The sequence below is a fragment of the Ochotona curzoniae genome, unplaced genomic scaffold (genome assembly GCF_017591425.1).
Source record: "Ochotona curzoniae isolate NIBS_2020 unplaced genomic scaffold, NIBS_Ocur_1.0 contig_2321, whole genome shotgun sequence".
Lineage (NCBI taxonomy): Eukaryota > Metazoa > Chordata > Mammalia > Lagomorpha > Ochotonidae > Ochotona > Ochotona curzoniae.
The window spans coordinates 21,984,515-22,001,536 of record NW_024465421.1 but is presented as its reverse complement, the minus strand read 5'-3'; the positions used below and the strand labels follow the sequence as shown (position 1 = coordinate 22,001,536).

Genomic DNA, 17,022 nt, shown 5'->3' with positions numbered 1-17,022 from the left:
GAGGTTGGTAATTCCTCCCCACACTCCCTCCCATGAAATTGTGACCACACAGAGTCATTCAAAGGCACTTCCTGATCTTTAAGGGATTCCAAATGACAAACCCTGATGTTACCAACTGGGAAGTTCCACAGGTGGCTGGCTTGAATACACCTGCTGCTCGGACCCGGGTGAAACCAGGGGTGCCGGAGCTTGTTCTAAAGAGACACCAGAGATGTGGGGCTTCTGTGACTCCCTGGGATGCCCAGGTTCCAACAAGTACAACCTGGCAGCTGAGCTGGACCAGGTGAAGAAGTCCCACCTGCACTGCCCTAGCTGACGGAGACACAAAACGTCACCCATGGGCTCCTTTTCTTGCACCAATTTATTCAAGTGATAGAAAAACATTCTCTTGGCAGCAGGGCAGCAAAACAGATCTGTAAACATGGTCAGCTTGGCCCCTCCTCAGGGGCGTCCTGCGGGGTGAGGCACATTCTAGTTGCAATTGCAGTGATGAGCTGAGGAGAGGAGGGTCCTGGGACTTGGCTCTTATCCAGCCCTATGTCCAGGGGCCGGCTGGGGCCCATCCATCCATCCATCCATCATGATTCACTTATTCACTCATGGTTTCTGTCTGTTGGCCCAGGAAGCTGAACCCTACTCTTGGGCAGCAGACGCAGGTGGGCAGGGAAGTAGAGGCTCTCTCTGGGGTACTGCATGGCCAGGGCTGCACCTGCCCCAGCAGATGGGCAACAAGGAGCCAGAGCCAGGTGAGGGCAGAGGCACAGGTGCTACCAGAAGCTCGGTTGCAGTGCCAGGGCCACTGGACAGTGCATGTTTGTGGCCTTTGGGTCTCCCCTGCAGATGCTGGGCCACGCGAAGGCAGGCCCTATGGACAGGCAATCCAGAGCAGCTTGTAGCTCAGTCCTTGAAGGGGCTGTGGGTGACCCCAGGCTGCTCCTTGTCAGCAGCCAGGAGCTCCCCATTCATCTCCTGCAGTGGGTGGTACACATACTCCCCACCCAGGCGCCGGCTCCTCTCCACTCTCGAGCCAAAGAGCAAGGACAGGTTTGTTGCAACGCTGACCAGCAGCAAGAAGACCAGGGCCAGGGTCAGGGCCAGCCAGGTAGTCCTGGACAGAGGAGAAACCTGGTTAGGGCAGCTGCGGGGCAGCACAGGATTAAGGGTATATGGGATAGCCAGGGACCCTTAAAGCGCCTATAAGAGCAGTAAGGATGACCACTACGTATGACCACCTCTAGTACTTCGAGAAGCCACTAAAAAATTGTTATGTGACTGTGAGTGGCTTACACATGTGGCTGATGCATTCTGCTACCCACAGAGGGCTGGGCTCCACCTCACAGCAGAGGACTTGGGCCCCTTTTCCCCAAGGCAGGAATCAGTAGGGGGTGAAGTCTAGGGCTTTCCCCCTTCGGGGTTTCCTGGGACTATCAGGCGACCACAGAGATGAGCTGTGACAGTCCCTGGACTGACACCGCAGGAAGATCATTCAGTGTCAGGCGCCACTTCCTAGTTCTGTTCGCTCTTTGGGCAGAGACCAAGCCTGGGGAGTGGGGGGAAAGAAGGGACCTGGCTTTCCTGGCAGTACCTACCCAGTAAAAAAGGAGAATTCTCCAGCTCTTGAACTGGCTTCAGCTGGCCGCAGACACTGCTTTCCTGTAAGATACCACAGTGGGCTCCAGGGGCCTGGGACAAGGCTGCATAGCCCCTACCCCTGCCCCAGAAGCCTTGGAGGAGCTGCTACCTTGGGAGATGCTGCAGTTGCCAGTCTGGGGGTCACAGGGACACTGGTGTTCACATTGGCAAGGCCTCTGGCAGCCTGGCCCATGCCAGCCAAGTGGACACTCTGTGGAGAAGAGATAGGTGACCCATGTGAACATACAGGGGATCAGGGGGAGGCACGCTGCTCCCCACCAAGGTAGGTTCCTGGGAATCATGTTGTTTGCAATGAAGGTCTCTGTAGGGGTGACTGGAACTCTCAAGACAAGAGCATTCTGGACTTAGGGTGGGCCCATGGCCAGAGCATGTGGATCCTCTAAGGGAACAGAGAGGGAGACATGGAGGGCGGGTACAGCTGGAGGTGGAGGCCTGTAGCCCTGAGCCAAGGAACACATGAGCCACTGGCACGCAAGAGGTCTCCTCGGGACCTTCTGGAGTGACCCTGGCCTGCTGATAACATCAAGGGGAATGGACAAATTCCTTTGATTTTGGTGCCTACAGTGGAGATACTTGTGGTGGGCATGGCAGCCAGTGACATTGAGAGCTGAGAGTTCACACATAGCAAGTATGTTCCAGCAGTGGGTGGCTGGGGAAGGGAACTGAGGAGAGGCCTGGTGGTTCCTACCTTCACTGCAGTTGGTCCCTGTCCAGCCAGGGTCACAGCGGCAGCCGGCTGTGGGGACGAGGACAGGGAAGTCAGGAAGTCAGGCAGGGCTGGGAGGCTTAAGAGAACCCCACCACACCCATCCTCCAGATTCCCTACTCACTCTCTGTGCAGAGCCCGTGCTGGCTGCAGTTGGAGGGACCACACTCCAGCTGGCTGCAGCTAGGGCCCCGCCAGAAGTGCCCCGTGCACTGGCAGTGCCCATCCACGCAGATCCCGTGGCCACTGCAGTCGGGCGGCTGGCAGCGGGGTTCATGCACACACACTATGGTAGACACTTGGCGGGGGCAGCGCCACCTGCTGTCCTGGCTGCAGGGGGACCAAGGGTGCATGAGTGAAAGCCAAGGAGATGGCCATGCCTCTCCTGCTTCCCACTGGAGTCCATAGGAGCCACCCTCCCCAACCTCTCTGCCGTGTCTCTCACCCCTGGACCTTTGCAATATGCTGTGTCCCCTACACTCCTCTTCACCACTAACCATCCTGTCATTCTTCAGACCCCATCATTCTTGGGATGGAATCAGAAGGGTCTCTCTTGACCCACTGGCCCCTGTCCATAGGTGGGGGAAGGGACTTTGGCTCCTTCCACTCCAGGGCCCAGAACACAGTATGCTTGACACGGACAGAATGGGAGCAGCCTTGGATGTGGCCCCCACAGAGGGGGAGGCAGCCTTGCTTACCAGTGATCTGATGGGTAGCTGGCCAGGGTCCCATTGAGCACAAAGGTGGCTGACCCGCCTCCATCCAGGTTGATGGCGTTGACCACGTCATGTTGCAGCAGGAACTCCGCTACATCCCACAGATTGACACTGTGCAGGACAATGGTATGTTTGACCCTGGGCAGCTTCCCTTCAGCTTGTCTAACTCTCTCCAGCCACTGGAGTAGGTCAGTTTCTGAATGGTCCCCCAAGGACACCCGAAAGCAGGGACTGGTAGAAGTCATGATCAGTTGCATGCTGCTGTGTGGCACATGTACCCGATCCCTCTGGAGGAGGATGCAATTGTGTGGCCCCAAGAGACCACAAGATTCATCCAGAGCTGCAGCTGCAGAGGTGGTAACGGCTAATCTGGGAATGGGCCTGTGATTTCCTCCTCTTTGCTAACCCTGTGATCAGGGACCCTCTCAGGCTGAACCCAAAGGCCAGCACTCACCCACGTTGATCTGTCTGTCCATCTGCATGGAAGAGCACCAGCTGCCCCTGCCGGTCGTGGCCCACAGCTGTCCTGGCGGACATCACGTTCACAAACTTGCTGAAGGAACCTGAAGAGGTGTGTCCTGGCTGAGCAGCCAGCCCTTTTCCAGGTCTCCTGGGCTGTCACCCTCTTCCGGCTCCCAGCCTTGATACCCAGCATCTCCCTTCCCATGCCCCTTGTCTCCCCCTGCCCATCTCAGGCAGTTTCCACTGAAGACCTGCCAATGACAGCTGGTGGCAGGCATAACCTCTGGGCTGCCTCCTCCTGCCTCATCTCTCATCCACACCCACCCCTGACCCCTGAGAGGGCCTGCACTTTTCGTCCTCTCTGGCTTCTCCCTAACCTTTGCTATGCCTGCTACTTCTGACCTCAGGCCACTCCTTCAGTGAGGTCTTCCTGACTACCAGGTTTTGCCCCACCCCTTTCTGACCTATTTCTCCAGCTTTATTTTTCCTTCCTTAGGTTGACGGATTCTTTCAAGACTGTCTCAGTCCTCACTGAGTCTCAGGACCCACACAGTGCCGAGCCTCAAGCAGCTGCGGGATGAAAACTTGCCAGAGTCACCCCTTCCTCCCTGGCTCCCACACCCCGACCCGCACCTGTCTCTTGGGTCTCATCGCACTCAGTGGCCTGGCTCTCGTTGATGTAAATGCTCCCGTTGCGGATCAGCCACACGACCCCACCGAGCAGCTGCACAAACGGGTTCTCCTTGTCCAGCACTTCCTCCTCAGTCACGTACCTGCCCCCAGAGAACATGGGTGGCTCACTCTCCAATGGTGGCGGATGGAGGGGAGCAGTGGCTGGAGGTAGAGGGGCTTTTTCCTTCCCCTGCCCCTCCCTGCAAAGCCTGGTTTCTACATTGCTTCTCCAGCTCCAGGAACCTGCAGTGGCCTACACTGGGCAGAACCACCACTCAGCTGACACCTGTCCAGCCCTTCTAGGGGCCCCTTCTACCTCTCCCAGGGTCAGAACATCCCAGCTCACTCACATGCTCACATGCTCCAAGCCTGCAGGCACCCCGGAGACTTCCCACTGCCCAGCAGCTCCAACTCTGGCTGATGCCCCTTCAACTTTGGGCTCATAATTCACCTTCTCAGGCCTGTTCAGATCAGCCCTCCCTAGAATCCCGGCTGTGGCTGCAGCCAGTTCACCCAGTCATACACCCCAAGGTCACTGTTTTCCCCAGCTCTGTTTATCTTGGCAAAGTGGAGGCCCTTAACTCAAACATTACCTGTGCTTGCTCACTCTCTGCTTCCTCCCCAGGGCACTGTCTGTTGGTCGGCTACCAATTAAGTGTTCCAGGGTACTGGATGAAAAACTAACTTAGCTATGCCCCTTTTGTAGACAAGTTAAGTGCCGGAAGCCGGCAGCGCGGCTACCTACGACTTTAACCTCGGGCCCTCTGCCCTCCCGAGGCTTCCTGCCTCCTCACCCGGTGACCAGGGTCCCGTCGCGGCGGATCCCGAACTGCGCGTTCTGCAGACCCCGGGATCTGCTCACCCGCCGCCCGTCGCTCACCACGTTCCCCAGGCACTCGCCCGTGATCATGCGGAAGAAGCCGCCGTTCTGCGCCACGCGGCAGCCGGCAACCCGCGCTGTCTCTTCCACGGTGGCGCGGTGCCTCGCCTCGCAGCCTCCCGGCCCGCCGGGCTCCAGCACCGAGAAGGTGCGCAGGGGCACTGCGACCCGCGTCAGGTGGCCAGAGACCGCACGCCCCGCGAAGTGTGACACGAAGGTGCGCACCGCCGGGCCGCCGGCGCCGACGGTCGCGGCGGGCGGAGGCCAACTCTCGTGGTCCCCGCGGCCGGCGAGCTCCCGCGCACAGTCCCGGGCGGAACGCGTGCGTGCGCGGGGGTAAGGCAGCAGCAAGTCGTCGTTGCGGGAGGACCTGAGGGGACCGGACGACCGTGAGATCAGGGGGGGTCTGGGCTCGTGTGCAAGGGAGGGAACCCCCGTCCCAGGCGCGCTACCCCCCGGCAGTGTACTCACCCCGAGCCGAGGCCGCCAGCTGCCCTCCCAAGCTGTCCGAGCAGCGATAGAAGGAAGAGAAGCCAGCGACCCGTGGAGGCCGCCATGTTGGGCCCGGACCCGGGTCACGTGGCCTCGCCCCACGTGACTCGGGATATTTGGGTGGCGGCAGCGCTGTGTTGCTCCAGCTGCTTGTCACGCCTCTTGAGTTGCCTGAGGTGATGTTAGTGACAGTGAGAGCGACTTTATCCTGAGGTAATTTCAAACTTTTGGAAGCTTCTGGAATAGTAGAAAGAGCTCTGGAACGCCACGGTAGCCGTTGTTTTGCGCTCACATCGTTCATGCCGGGGTTGTTTGTTCCTGATTCGGGCACATGTTGTCCCTCGACCAGTTGTGGCGGCTCCCTCTCCTCGGGCTTTCCGTGGGCCTCAGGACAGGACCCGGGCATTTCCTCAGGAAACCCCAGGGCTCGCCTTGTTCCCTCGCCCGCCACTCACGTTGGGGTTTGGGCCATGGTCTGGTAAGTCACCGGCTCTCTAAGTCTTAGTTTTGTGACCTGGTCGTACTGAAGGGCCTGCTCCCTCAAAAACCCAAGCTACCCGCTATTAAAGGAGAAAGTTGTGAAGGATTTTTTAGTGGTAAGGGCAGATGGTCGAAATCCCGGGGCCATTCTGGTGAAGACATTCCAGGAGCCATCCTGGGAGCCTTTGGTACCACAGGGCTGGAGACCAAGGGCAGCCCCTTTCTGTGCACACTCAGCACCATGAATGCTTGACCCCAGGCCCTTTTGAGTCACTGCTGCCTCAAGCCTGTGTGCACTCAGTGGTGTTTCTGCACACTCCCCTTTAGGTTCCTTCCAGAACCCTGGTGCAGAACCTTCTAGAGTAGCGAGTTATTGTGAAATTAGTGGAGAATGAACTCATACTGGAGCAGGGTATGCCCTACATGCAATCTAATTGGTGTTCCCAGGACCAGAGGCAAGCTCTGGCTGCAATTGCCTGGTCCCCTCTTTTCCTCCAAGTTGTGCTGTTACTGTATATCCAGCAGAGTGAGCCCTTGAAAAATACGGATGGCCAGTATGGCCAGCCCTGAGAGGTCTGCCTCTGCAATACTTGGTGTAGGCGTGCCTGTTTCCAGGAGAAGCAGAATGTGAATGGAGGGGAAATCTTCCCTGTGTGGGTGGGGTTGTAGGCACCTTGGGGCTGAGAACAGAACAGCAGGTACTGTCCGTGAGTGTTACAATCTCTACAGTCTCTGAGGGATTGCTTGGAAATGTGTATGTTGAACAAGAGTTGATTGATTAATTATTTTAGGTTGTTTTGGAATTGTTTGTGTATTTATTTGAAAAGGAGAAAAGGAAGAGAAGAGAAAGAAAAGATATTGTCCAGCTACTGGTTCACCCCCCAAGTGCCTGCAACAGCCAGGGCCTGGCCAGGCACAAGCCCAGAGTCAGGAACTTCATCTGAGGTACCCATGTTGGTGGGTGGTGTTGCCGGCTAGACCTTGGTGTGTTCTTTCCTCAGCTTAGAAGTGGAAATAAAAGCCAGGTTTTTATTGCCAAAAGTTTTTTTATGCCAAAAGGTTTATGACGTGAAAAGAAAAGTGAAGCCTTCTGTTGGAGAGGTGACAGGGAAGAGCTGTCAAGTTCATTTTAAGGAAGTGTCAAGCGGCTGGTTTTCAGGAAGTGTCCTGAGTTTCTCAGGCTTTTCTGTCCCCACTAGAGGACATCTACTTGGTGGGACCTAGGTTTTACTGGCTTACAGTTTTGGAGTTTAAGACCTGGGGTAGCGCTTATCTGTTGGTGGCAGTAGCACAGAGGGTTTTTTTAATTGGGCAGGAACCTGAAACTGGTAGGAACCTGTTATCTGTAACTACCAAAGTGCTCTTGCGGCTGAGTTCCTGGAATTGTGCAAGCCTTTGGCTTCAAGGAAACGTGACCACCTAGCCAGAGTTGACCTCAGGTGACAGAAGCCTGTGTAGTTGGGTCACCCCCTGATGCCTCCCAGTGTGTGCATTAGCCAGAAGTGGAAACTGAGCGTGGAACTAGGCACTTTGAAGTGGGATACTGGTATTGCAAGCAGCATCTTAATGGGCTGTGACAAACCCCTTCCAAGATCTCTTTCTTGAAAGTGACTGGTAAGGCTACTCCTCTGTTGGGCCCCACATCAGGAAGGATGAGTGGGTAAGGCATAACTCCTTCCCTAATCCCTTTATATGTGCCCAACTTCTTTAAAGGTTCTCCACCTGGCTTGGGAAAGACTGATTTGCAAGGCCTTGAGAAGGAATTCTGAAAAGCACCTCCAGGGCCAGTGGGCATTAAAATTTGCCCTTGAACCCTGCAAGCAAATAACAACCACAAAAACAATTTGTCCACAGAACCCAGCCATGCTCCTTTGGACCCAACAGCTTCAGAGCTACCACAGGAAGCAGCCATGGTGGAGGGAAAGGAGGAGGCTCTCTCCCAAAGGAGAGATCTGGGAAAAGAATCCCACTTCTCTCTCCACTACGGGCTGGTTCAGTTAGGTATAGGAGGAGCCAGGAGCATCACAACTCAGACACGCAGTTTCCTACCACCTGCAATTCCAGCATCCCACGAGGGGGTCAGTTCAAGTCCTGGCTACTCTGCTTCTGAGCCAGCTCCTTGCTAATAATCCTGGGGAAGCAGTAGAAGACGGCCCAAATGCTTAGGGCCCTGTACTCATGTGGGAGACCCCAAAGAAGCTCCTGGCTCTTGACTTTGGCCTGCCCTGCTCCAGCTGTTATGTCTGTTTGAATACTGAACTAGTTGAGACCAACTAGACCTCTGTTGGTCTCTTTCTCTCTCTGACTCTGCCTTTCAGATAAGTAAATATTTATCTTAAAAAGAAAAAAGAGGGCCTAGTGCAGTAACCTAGTGACAAAAGTCCTCGCCTTGCACACACCAGGATTCTATATGGGTGCCAGTTTATGTTCTAGCCTCCTGCTTGTGCCCTGGGAAAGCAGTCAAGGATGGCCCAAAGCCTTGGGGTACTGTACCTATGTGGGAGACCTGGAAGAAGCTCCTGGATCAGCTCAGCACCAGCCATTGTGGCCGCTTGGGAAGAAAATGAATAGACAGAAGATGTTTCTCTCTGTCTCTCTTCTTCTTTGTATAACTGACTTTCCAATAAAAATAAATCTTAAAAAAAAAAGTGCCATAGTAGGTTAGGCCTCCACCTTTGGTGTTGGCATCCCTTATGGGCACTGATTTGTGCCCTGGCTGCTCCACTTCTGATCCAGCTCCCTGCTCATGTGCCTGGGAAAGCAGCGGAGGATGGCCCAAGTCTTTGGGTTCTTGTACCCATATGAGAGCCCCAGAAGAATCTCCTGGCTTTAGACCCACTCAATGTGGCCATTGCAGCCATTTGGGGAGTAAAACCAGCAGGTAGAAGACCTCTCTGTCTCTCTATAACTTCACCTTTCAAATAAAAATAAGTCTTTAAAAAAACAAACAAGAAACTCACCCAAATCAGAGACCCACATGGGGATGCATACCTCTTAACTATGTAAACAACATTAAAAATTAAATAAAAAACAAGGTACATGGCACGATTTTAAAAAAGAAAAAAAAAATCCATGAGAAAGACAAATGCCTGTTGTCCTTCAGTCTCCCAAAGCTGTGGCCACAGAGAAAAAAGGAAGACCATGGGTGTTTTGGAACTTGTGCCTGGGCCTGGAGATGCCACCCAAGGCTGCCCTGTGTGCTGAGAAACAAGACCGGACTCTGCCTCTGTGGTGCTGTGTGTGTATTCACCTTCTCCGCCTCAGGCTGTCCCAGCCCTCCCTGCCCCGCTTACTCAGTGCTCTCTAGCACCCCTGGCCGGGCGGTCTGGGCCTCCCCAGCCACCTCCTCCTCAGGAAGTGACCCACCAGGTGCGCTTCCTGGAGTCTGCTCAGCTTTGGGCAGCAGGCTCAGGAGCTGTGCGGGGTGGTGGTGCTCCATCTTCTGCCGGGTCTTCTGCTAGGATGTAGAGGAAGCCCCCCAGGGCAGACACTGCCGTGGTGGTCTGGTGGGCAAGGCAGCCATCTGGGGGGGAAAAAGCCTCTTGGGGATGAGTGCAGGTGATGGGGGCACTGTGCAGCTGTCACAGCCCTCACATACCCAGCCAGCCTGCTATCCCAGCCTCAGGAGGACATGGCTGCTGGAATTCACTGCCAGGGACTCCTGCCCCAGAAGAGGGTGTATGGATGGACACAGCCCCAGCCTGGCTGGTGTGGGGGGTGGGTCTTAGGTCCCAGTCTTTGCCTCACCTGTGAATTCCTTTTCCCGTCTCTTCACTCTTTGTAGAAGGCGCTGTGGGGGCTGGGATCCTCTGGGTACAGCCTCATCTCTAGTGACTGGGGGACAGCGCCAGGAGCTGTGTCAGGGTGGGCTGGTCAGCATGCTTGCAGGGCCTCCTCCCTGTCACAGGACCTACAGCTCAGGTCTTCTCCAGGGCTTGGGGGGAGTCTGTTCCCCCATCTGCACATCTCCCCCTGTCCCTGCAATCAGTGGATTGTTGCATTTTTAGTGAGTCCCAGCCTCTGCTGTCAGACCCATCTGGGCCACCCAACTCCCAGCTGGGTAGCTCTGGGGGCCAAAAATCTTCCTTTTGTGAACTGTTGCAGAAGGCGGATTATCTTACTGCAAACACTCTGCTGCTTGAAGATGACCAAGGGTGCCAGGGTCTAACACAGAGACCACGTGAGTTTTTCATCTAACCTTTTAGCTCAAGGTCATTGTGGCACTCATTTTCAGATGAGGGTGTTGAGGCTCAAACAAGTGTAATGGTGTCCCCTCTCCAGGAGGCCTTCTCTAACCCCTCTGCTCCCAGAGCCACCTCAGCACGCTCTGCCCTCTCAGTCCCTCTCAAAACTCGTAGTGATCTCACTTCCTGGTATACTCACCTGCTTTCTGCCTCTTTCGCCTCAGGGCTCTGGCTTCCCTGAGAGCCTGACTAGGGCTAGCGGGTTAGCAGGTGCTCAGTCAACACTCACCAGGTGGGTGTGTTTGTTAGCACAGGTGCAGGAGCTGGCAGTTGCCAGCTAGACTGCCTCCTAGCCAGCAGGGGTGTGGCGTCCAGTGCTCTGAGCCCACCCTGACATGTGTACATTTACACGTACATTGGTTACAGATCCCCTGCGCTTCTAATACCAGTGCATCCTCCGCCCACCCCCACCATCGCTGGGAGCAGGGGTTGGGGAGGAGATGAGGGCAGCCATCTCACCCGGCTTTCCGAAGCACCCTTCCTGTGGCTTCTGCCAGCTGAGAATGGCTTCCAACCACCGACGCTTGTAGAAGTCAGAGAAACCGCCCAGCCCACAGAACATGACTGCAAGGGAACATGACAGACCCTCTGCAACTCTGTCCCCAGACTGACCTCTGCCCATTTCCCAAGTCACGAAGCCACTCAGCACCCCCTGGCTCCTTTCAGGGGCCAGGCAGCACAGGGCTATGTTGTAGTGACCAAGGCCACCCTGGCCTGCCTCCTCCAGAGGACCAACCTTGGAGCTGCTTGGAAGTCAGGCTCAGTGGAGGAGTTTGGCCCCCCAAGGGCTCTTTTTTTGTATTGCCTGTATGGCTTTGAGGGTGTTCTTGCTGGTCTGCTAAGCACTTGTGTCTGTCCGGGGCTCTGTCCCCGCCAGTTAGCCACTGGGGCCAGGAAGCAGTCACAGTGCAATAGCTAAAATAAAGGATGTCTTGCTATGTGTGGGCTTCTGATAAACCACAAATATGAGATTTTAGCATAAGTGTATCCAGGTAGTATTTGGCATATACTTATCCTGAAAGCTGATTCACAGGTTACATGTAGTTCAAACTTAACTGCACACCATGTGTTCTTGCTTAATCTGGAGAAGTGTGTATGTGTGTGTATCTGTACATGTGCCTGCCTTGGGGAAGCTTTGTCCAGGAGGTGGGATGGGACGCAGGACATACTGTTTTCCAGGAAGAGGTCCTGGTTGGGGTAGGCATAGCCAATGGCCTCAATTCTCTGGTTCACGTCCATCATGTTGGCGCAGAAGACAGTGATGTAGTGCTGGCTGTGGTGGAACAGCCCTTCTGTGCAGCCGACCTGGGAGGACAGACATGGAGTGCTCCATGATGGGGAAGAGACAGTGCTCGCCTCCATCTCCAGGCATTTCTTACCCACACACTTACCCAGTGTGTTTGGGACTTGGTCATGGGGGTCAGGGAAAGCTGAGTTCTGGTTATGGCTCCTGCGCTGGGGAACTGCAGGACCTTGGCCTTGTAGGAGTGTTGTGAATCTGTAGGTCTTCCCCCAGGTAGGGAAAGGCCTGGGGGATGTGCTACAAAGATTTCCCATAGGGGGACAGTACAGCTGGGAGGCAGCCCATCACCCTCACTGCGCTCAGTCTGGACTAAACTTGTTATGCCAAGTGTGCTGGGAGAGTACAGGAGTTGAGAACAGATTCTAGAAACTTCTGTAGTGATGGTCAGAGTAGCTTTCCAGCTGTGGAACCTCATAGTCAAACTTATTTCCTCATTGCCTTGTTAGGCAAATGTATTTTACAAAGTATTGTAATTTTTTACAAAAGTTTTGGCTATAAAAGTATTATAAAAGTATTGGTTAGAAAATAAATAAAGAAACAAACCAGCCCAACCATGGGAGACCTAGAAGATGCTCCTGGCTCATGGTTTCTGATTGGCTCAGCTCTGGCTGTTACAGGTGCGGCCACTTGGGGAGTGAACCGGCAGATGGAGGCTCTTTCTCTCCTTCGCTCTGTAAATCTGACTTTCCAATAAAAGTCAAATAAATATAGATATTTTCTACATCTTGTAGGGAATAACAATCCTGTTCACAAAAATAGGCAGTTTCGGAGCCAGTGTTGTGCAGTGAGCAAAACCACTGCCTGTCGTGCTGGCATCCTGCATGAGCACTGGTGTGAGTCCTGGCTGCTCCACTTCCCACCCAGCTCCCTGTTAATGGTCAGGGAAAACGGTGGAGGACGCCCAAAGTGCTTGGGCTGCTGTTCTTCACGTGGGAGACTCAGAAGAAGCCTCTGGCTCCTGGCTTCTGCCTGGCCCACTCTGTCACTGTGGTCATTTGGGGAGTAAACCAGTGGATAAAGATCTCTCTGTAACTCTGCCTTTGAAATAGATGAAGTAAACCTTAAAACAAAAGTGTTTGCAGCACATGACTGCAACAAAAACAAAAACAAAACAAACCCCCTGAAACAGCAAGTTCTTTCTCAGCTAAGAATTCTGGGCAATAAGTAACACTTGATGAGAAGTTATGAACCCTACCTTTCCTTTTCTTAAGATTTATTTATTTTTATTACCAAGTCAGATATACAGAGAGGAAGATCTTCCGTCCAATGATTCACTCCTCAAGTGAGTGCAACAACTGGTGCCCATATGGGATCCCAGCGCGTTCAAGGCGAGGACTTTAGCTGCTAGGCCACGCCGCCGGGCCCGAACCCTACCTTTCTATACGAAGAAATATAGATTATAAAACATCGTTATTATGGGGTTTGGAAAAGTAGTGGGAAGCAGGGGTGGGACACTGAAGCTGTGTGCCCTTCCCTTCCGGGTTTTCCCCTCAGGGACCCCCAACAACAGACCCTGAGTCCTGATTTGACTCCAACCAGCGTGCCATACAGCCACAGTCTTTGGAAATTCTCCCTTTACCACCCACTCTTTCTCTCTAAAGGCTGTGGTAGAGGCTGGCAACCCTCTGCCTGTGGTCCCGCCCCCACAGCCTGGGGCACTCACCATCCTCGCCCACAGGAAGAAGAGCATCTGGTGGGACAGGCAGTAGCCTGGGCAGCCCGGCTGTGTCATGAGGTTCTTGCAGAAGTCCGTGAGCGTGCAGGGCTGGCCGCCGCTGTCCGACCTGTGCGAGGAGGTCACTGGTACTCAGAGCACCCTCCTCTTGTCAGCTGTGATATATCCCCTGCCTCAGAAAGTTCCAGACATCCAGCTAGGCACACACAGGTGTCCTGGGTCTGTATTTGCTAAAGCAAATTACCTTCAGTGCAGGGACAGGAGATTGGGGCTGGCTTGGCTTAGGAAGTCCCCAAACGCCCTAAATACTAGATGCTGGGATCCAGAGAGCTTAGTGGTCTGGGTCTGCATGCTGGCCTCCTTCTGTGCTAGGTTTGTACCTGGGCAGGTCCCTCCCTGGAACACAGCTTTCAGCTGTGCCCACTCCTCTCTTAGCACCTTCTCTTTCTGCCCATGATCTATACTCCTGGAAAATAAGATGGGAGGCCATGCCAGGACCAGTCTTGCCTGACGAAAGCCATGACTCTTAGCCTTTGGGACACAGAGCCATAAAACTGACAGATGGACAAATGCAGTCTGGGGCTCCAGAGGGGCCAGGAGTCCCATCCTCCGCCTCCCCCCACCCCACCCAAGGAGCTGGTTGTGTTCAGATGTGGACTCTGCCAGGCTGTGCTGAGGGCCACCAAGCCTGGAAGACCAAATAGGGAAGCTGGGGGCTCACCCAGTGCCCAGCAGCTGCACTAGACAGGAGTCACTGCTCTCCTCTGAGAACAAGCCGTGGTGTTGCCATGCGTTGAACACCAGGGAGGCGTTGGTACGGGTCCAGGAGCGGGGCAGCTTCCAAAACCCAGGCTGGACGGCCGGCTGGAACTCTGGCAGGGAGCAGAAGTGGGTGTGTGTGTGGTTGGAAGAAGGGACACCCTGGCCCAGCCCCTACTTCTACCCTCCTGCCTTCCCACCCCACATAGACTGTGTCTGCTCTGGATTCACAGCCTCATCTGTTACTTGGGCACTGGGTGAGAAACATTTAAGAAGCAACTTTTCTTAAAGTTTTCCCCCAACCGGCAGCCATAGTGTTGGGCAGGTGGGGGCTTTGGCTGAAGTGAGGTTGGGTTGAATGGAGCCCAGGGCCCTCAGCAGATGTCACAGGCTAGCATGGCCTCAGGGCCCTGGCCTGGAAGAGCCAGGAATGGTGCCCATAGCTGGGCTGCTACTGTTTCAGCCAGTGTGGGCTGGCCATTCCTACTCTCACTTTCTCCTGTGAGCATGGGAGACAGTTGTCTTCTGCCAGGCTCACGGGCAAAGAGGGGTTCAGCATGGCAGGGCACGAGAGAGATGCTAGCAAAATGCTAAAAGCTTGCTGGGCAAAAAAACCTCCCCTTCTGGAAGTCTCAGGGATCAGACAGACCTGCCCCGCCCTGCTCCTCTTCTCCTCTCGGTAGGACCGAGGGATGGAATGAGCAGAGGAGGAAGACTCACTGCCTGTCTTCTCCTCACACCTGTTCTGTGTGTGTGTGACACTGTTGGCTGTCAGGGGTAGAGCGGCTCCCAGCTCACTCAGAGCACACCTGGCCCACACACACCGTCTTCCTCACCCACACTGTTACCTCTCAGGTAGTCTGGATCACGTAGCTGGAGGTAGCCAAGAGACTGGGGGAGCAGAGCCTCCAGCTTCTCAGCCAGCTTCCCTGCACGCAGGCCCAGCGGCCACAGTATGGGGTCCCTGACCCAGTCCTCCTGAATGCGTTTGAGCTGTCCTGAGAGAGGGAAGAGTGGTCATGCCAGCTGGGGCACGGCACTGGCACATGAGGATCCCAAGTGATGACAACCGGAGACCCACTGAGCTGACTGGAAGTGGGGACTGTGTTGGGGTGGGGACAGGGTGAATTGCATTCCTGGAGTCCCCAGTCCTGACTCTGACACCTGCTTGTTGGTGAGCAGAGAAAGTCATTCCCCTTCCCAGGCTTGCCTGGGACTGTCACTAAAGATGACACTGCATGGCTGGGATGCCAGTAAGGTAGGCATGTTGTCTTGTGATGCTGTCTTCTGCCCAGTGTGAATAATATGTCCATGATTTCCAGATACTCCTGCACCTTTCTCCCTGAGTGCTGTAGCATGGAACATGGCCTTGGGAGAGGGTGATCACCACTGATGCCCAGAGTTCCCAGTGGCTGCAGTCTGCCTCCTGCCTCTAGTCTGGAGGAGAGAGGGCTGGACCATGGGGCTCTAAAGGGCATGGCCATGACCGTGAGCAGGGACTGTCCTCAGCTGGAAAGCTGTAAGGGAGAGGCCAAGAGGGGAATTCTGGGAGGGGGGTCGGGGTCAGGCCAGCTTGATGCATTTGCCAAATTGGTCAGGTAGGCCTGCAGGGAGAGTCCTGGCAACACAGGTCTGGTGGGCGTGTTCCCTGGGCATGGCTCCCTGCTTGCCTTGGCCTCCCTCCAGTTCCCCACTGGTGGCTCTTATATCTCCCAAAGCCAAACAAACACTCGCCTGTTTTCCTAGGTCCTTCAGGAGGCTTAAGCCAGAGGCAGGAGGAAGCAGGGTTGGACCCAGATGGTGTAGGTCCCCAGCGTGGTCTGCAGCCACCTTCCCTTGCAGGGAGGTTTCCCCTGGCATGCATGCCCGTCCAGAGGGTTCCCTGTACCCCTCCTGTTCAGGGCCTCCCCGAGGGGCTGTCAGGTGCATCACTTCCCCCGCCCTGCCAGGAAGAACTATTTCTCATATTACCTTTGCTTCCATCCCACGTGTGGGTAGTCAGGTCCTCCAATGGCCTGCCCAGGGGCATGAGGCCTCACTTACCTGCCAACACCCGGAACCCTACCACGCCATCCAGGTTGATCTCTGACAGCCGCTTCTCCAGGAAGCCAGTGGCTCTCTCCAGCGCAGACAGGATCAGGCCTGCCTGGGCGACTTTGGCCCCTGCAGCATCTCCCCGGGGCAGTGAGGAGGGTTGCAGAGGCTGTAGGGTGGACAGCAAGAGGAGCAGCACCAGCCTAGGCCTGGCCATGTCTAGTTGCCAGCTTGTGGCTGTTTGTGCCCTGCAGTCCAATGCCCAGCAGGTCATACCTGTACACCCTCCTCCTCCTCCACAAGTGGCTGGGCAGGGCTGACCCCGCAGTGGGGGGTGGGAGTGGCCTGGGCACACAGCCTGGGTTGCAGGTTTGCTCATAGTCTGGCCAGTCCTGGACCCAGGGGACCTGCTTGCGTGCCTTTCTTACTTCTGACCCCACCATCCCGCAGGATGGGACTCTGCAGGACCCAGGACGGCTACCTGTGGTCTTCCCACCCTTCTGCTGTCACAGGGTTCAGTCCCGACCCTGCCGTGCACCCACGCGGGTGGGGACACATCCAGGAGGCACGGGGAGGACAGTGTCACACCCATTGCCTGCCGGTACCTTGGATAGTCGGTGCTCCAGCAGGTGCACCGAAGGCTCAGGAGTGAAATTGTTGCTTTTTACTGCAAACGCTTAAGAAAAAAAAGTCGTGAAGTTTTTTCTTTTCTGTCTCTATATCTTAAATGTTTTACTAAGTCAGAGATCCTGAAAAACGAACTTGTTTGTCGCTTGCTGAGTTTCCTCGAACGGACACGCTTGATTGCAAGACTCACGAACCCTGGGCCCACAGGGTGTCCTTGGCGGGTTCCTCGACGGGTTCCTCGGACCTCACTCAGGGAAGCCAGCGCCCTCCGCCTCCCTTCTCTCCGCCCACCGCGGAGGCTCGGTCTGCGGCTGCGCGT

At 55.2% G+C, this 17,022-nt stretch overlaps 2 protein-coding genes across 5 annotated transcripts; both read right to left on the bottom strand.

Moving 5' to 3' along the window:
- Positions 1-346: 346 nt before the first annotated feature.
- Positions 347-5,666, bottom strand: NAGPA (N-acetylglucosamine-1-phosphodiester alpha-N-acetylglucosaminidase). Its single transcript, XM_040973392.1, has 10 exons — positions 5,561-5,666; positions 5,004-5,459; positions 4,171-4,310; positions 3,530-3,638; positions 3,058-3,186; positions 2,484-2,689; positions 2,342-2,389; positions 1,742-1,843; positions 1,590-1,653; positions 347-1,108 (listed from the first exon to the last, which is right to left on the bottom strand). The coding sequence occupies exons 1-10, from the start codon at positions 5,644-5,646 to the stop codon at positions 898-900; spliced, it is 1,551 nt and encodes a 516-aa protein (XP_040829326.1). The 5' UTR covers positions 5,647-5,666; the 3' UTR covers positions 347-897.
- Positions 5,667-9,288: 3,622 nt separating this feature from the next.
- On the bottom strand, positions 9,289-16,742 carry CUNH16orf89 (chromosome unknown C16orf89 homolog). Of its 4 annotated transcripts, none has more exons than XM_040973383.1 (8): positions 16,086-16,741; positions 14,891-15,040; positions 14,005-14,155; positions 13,272-13,392; positions 11,475-11,610; positions 10,765-10,869; positions 9,809-9,895; positions 9,289-9,584 (listed from the first exon to the last, which is right to left on the bottom strand). In XM_040973383.1, exons 1-8 carry the CDS (start codon positions 16,453-16,455, stop codon positions 9,451-9,453), a joined length of 1,254 nt encoding a protein of 417 aa, XP_040829317.1. In that variant the 5' UTR covers positions 16,456-16,741; the 3' UTR covers positions 9,289-9,450. The 4 variants fall into 4 exon arrangements, with proteins under 4 accessions (XP_040829317.1, XP_040829318.1, XP_040829319.1 ...); XM_040973385.1 differs by having other exon boundaries at positions 9,495-9,584; positions 9,809-9,915; positions 16,086-16,742; XM_040973384.1 differs by lacking the exon at positions 10,765-10,869 and having other exon boundaries at positions 16,086-16,742.
- Positions 16,743-17,022: the final 280 nt, after the last annotated feature.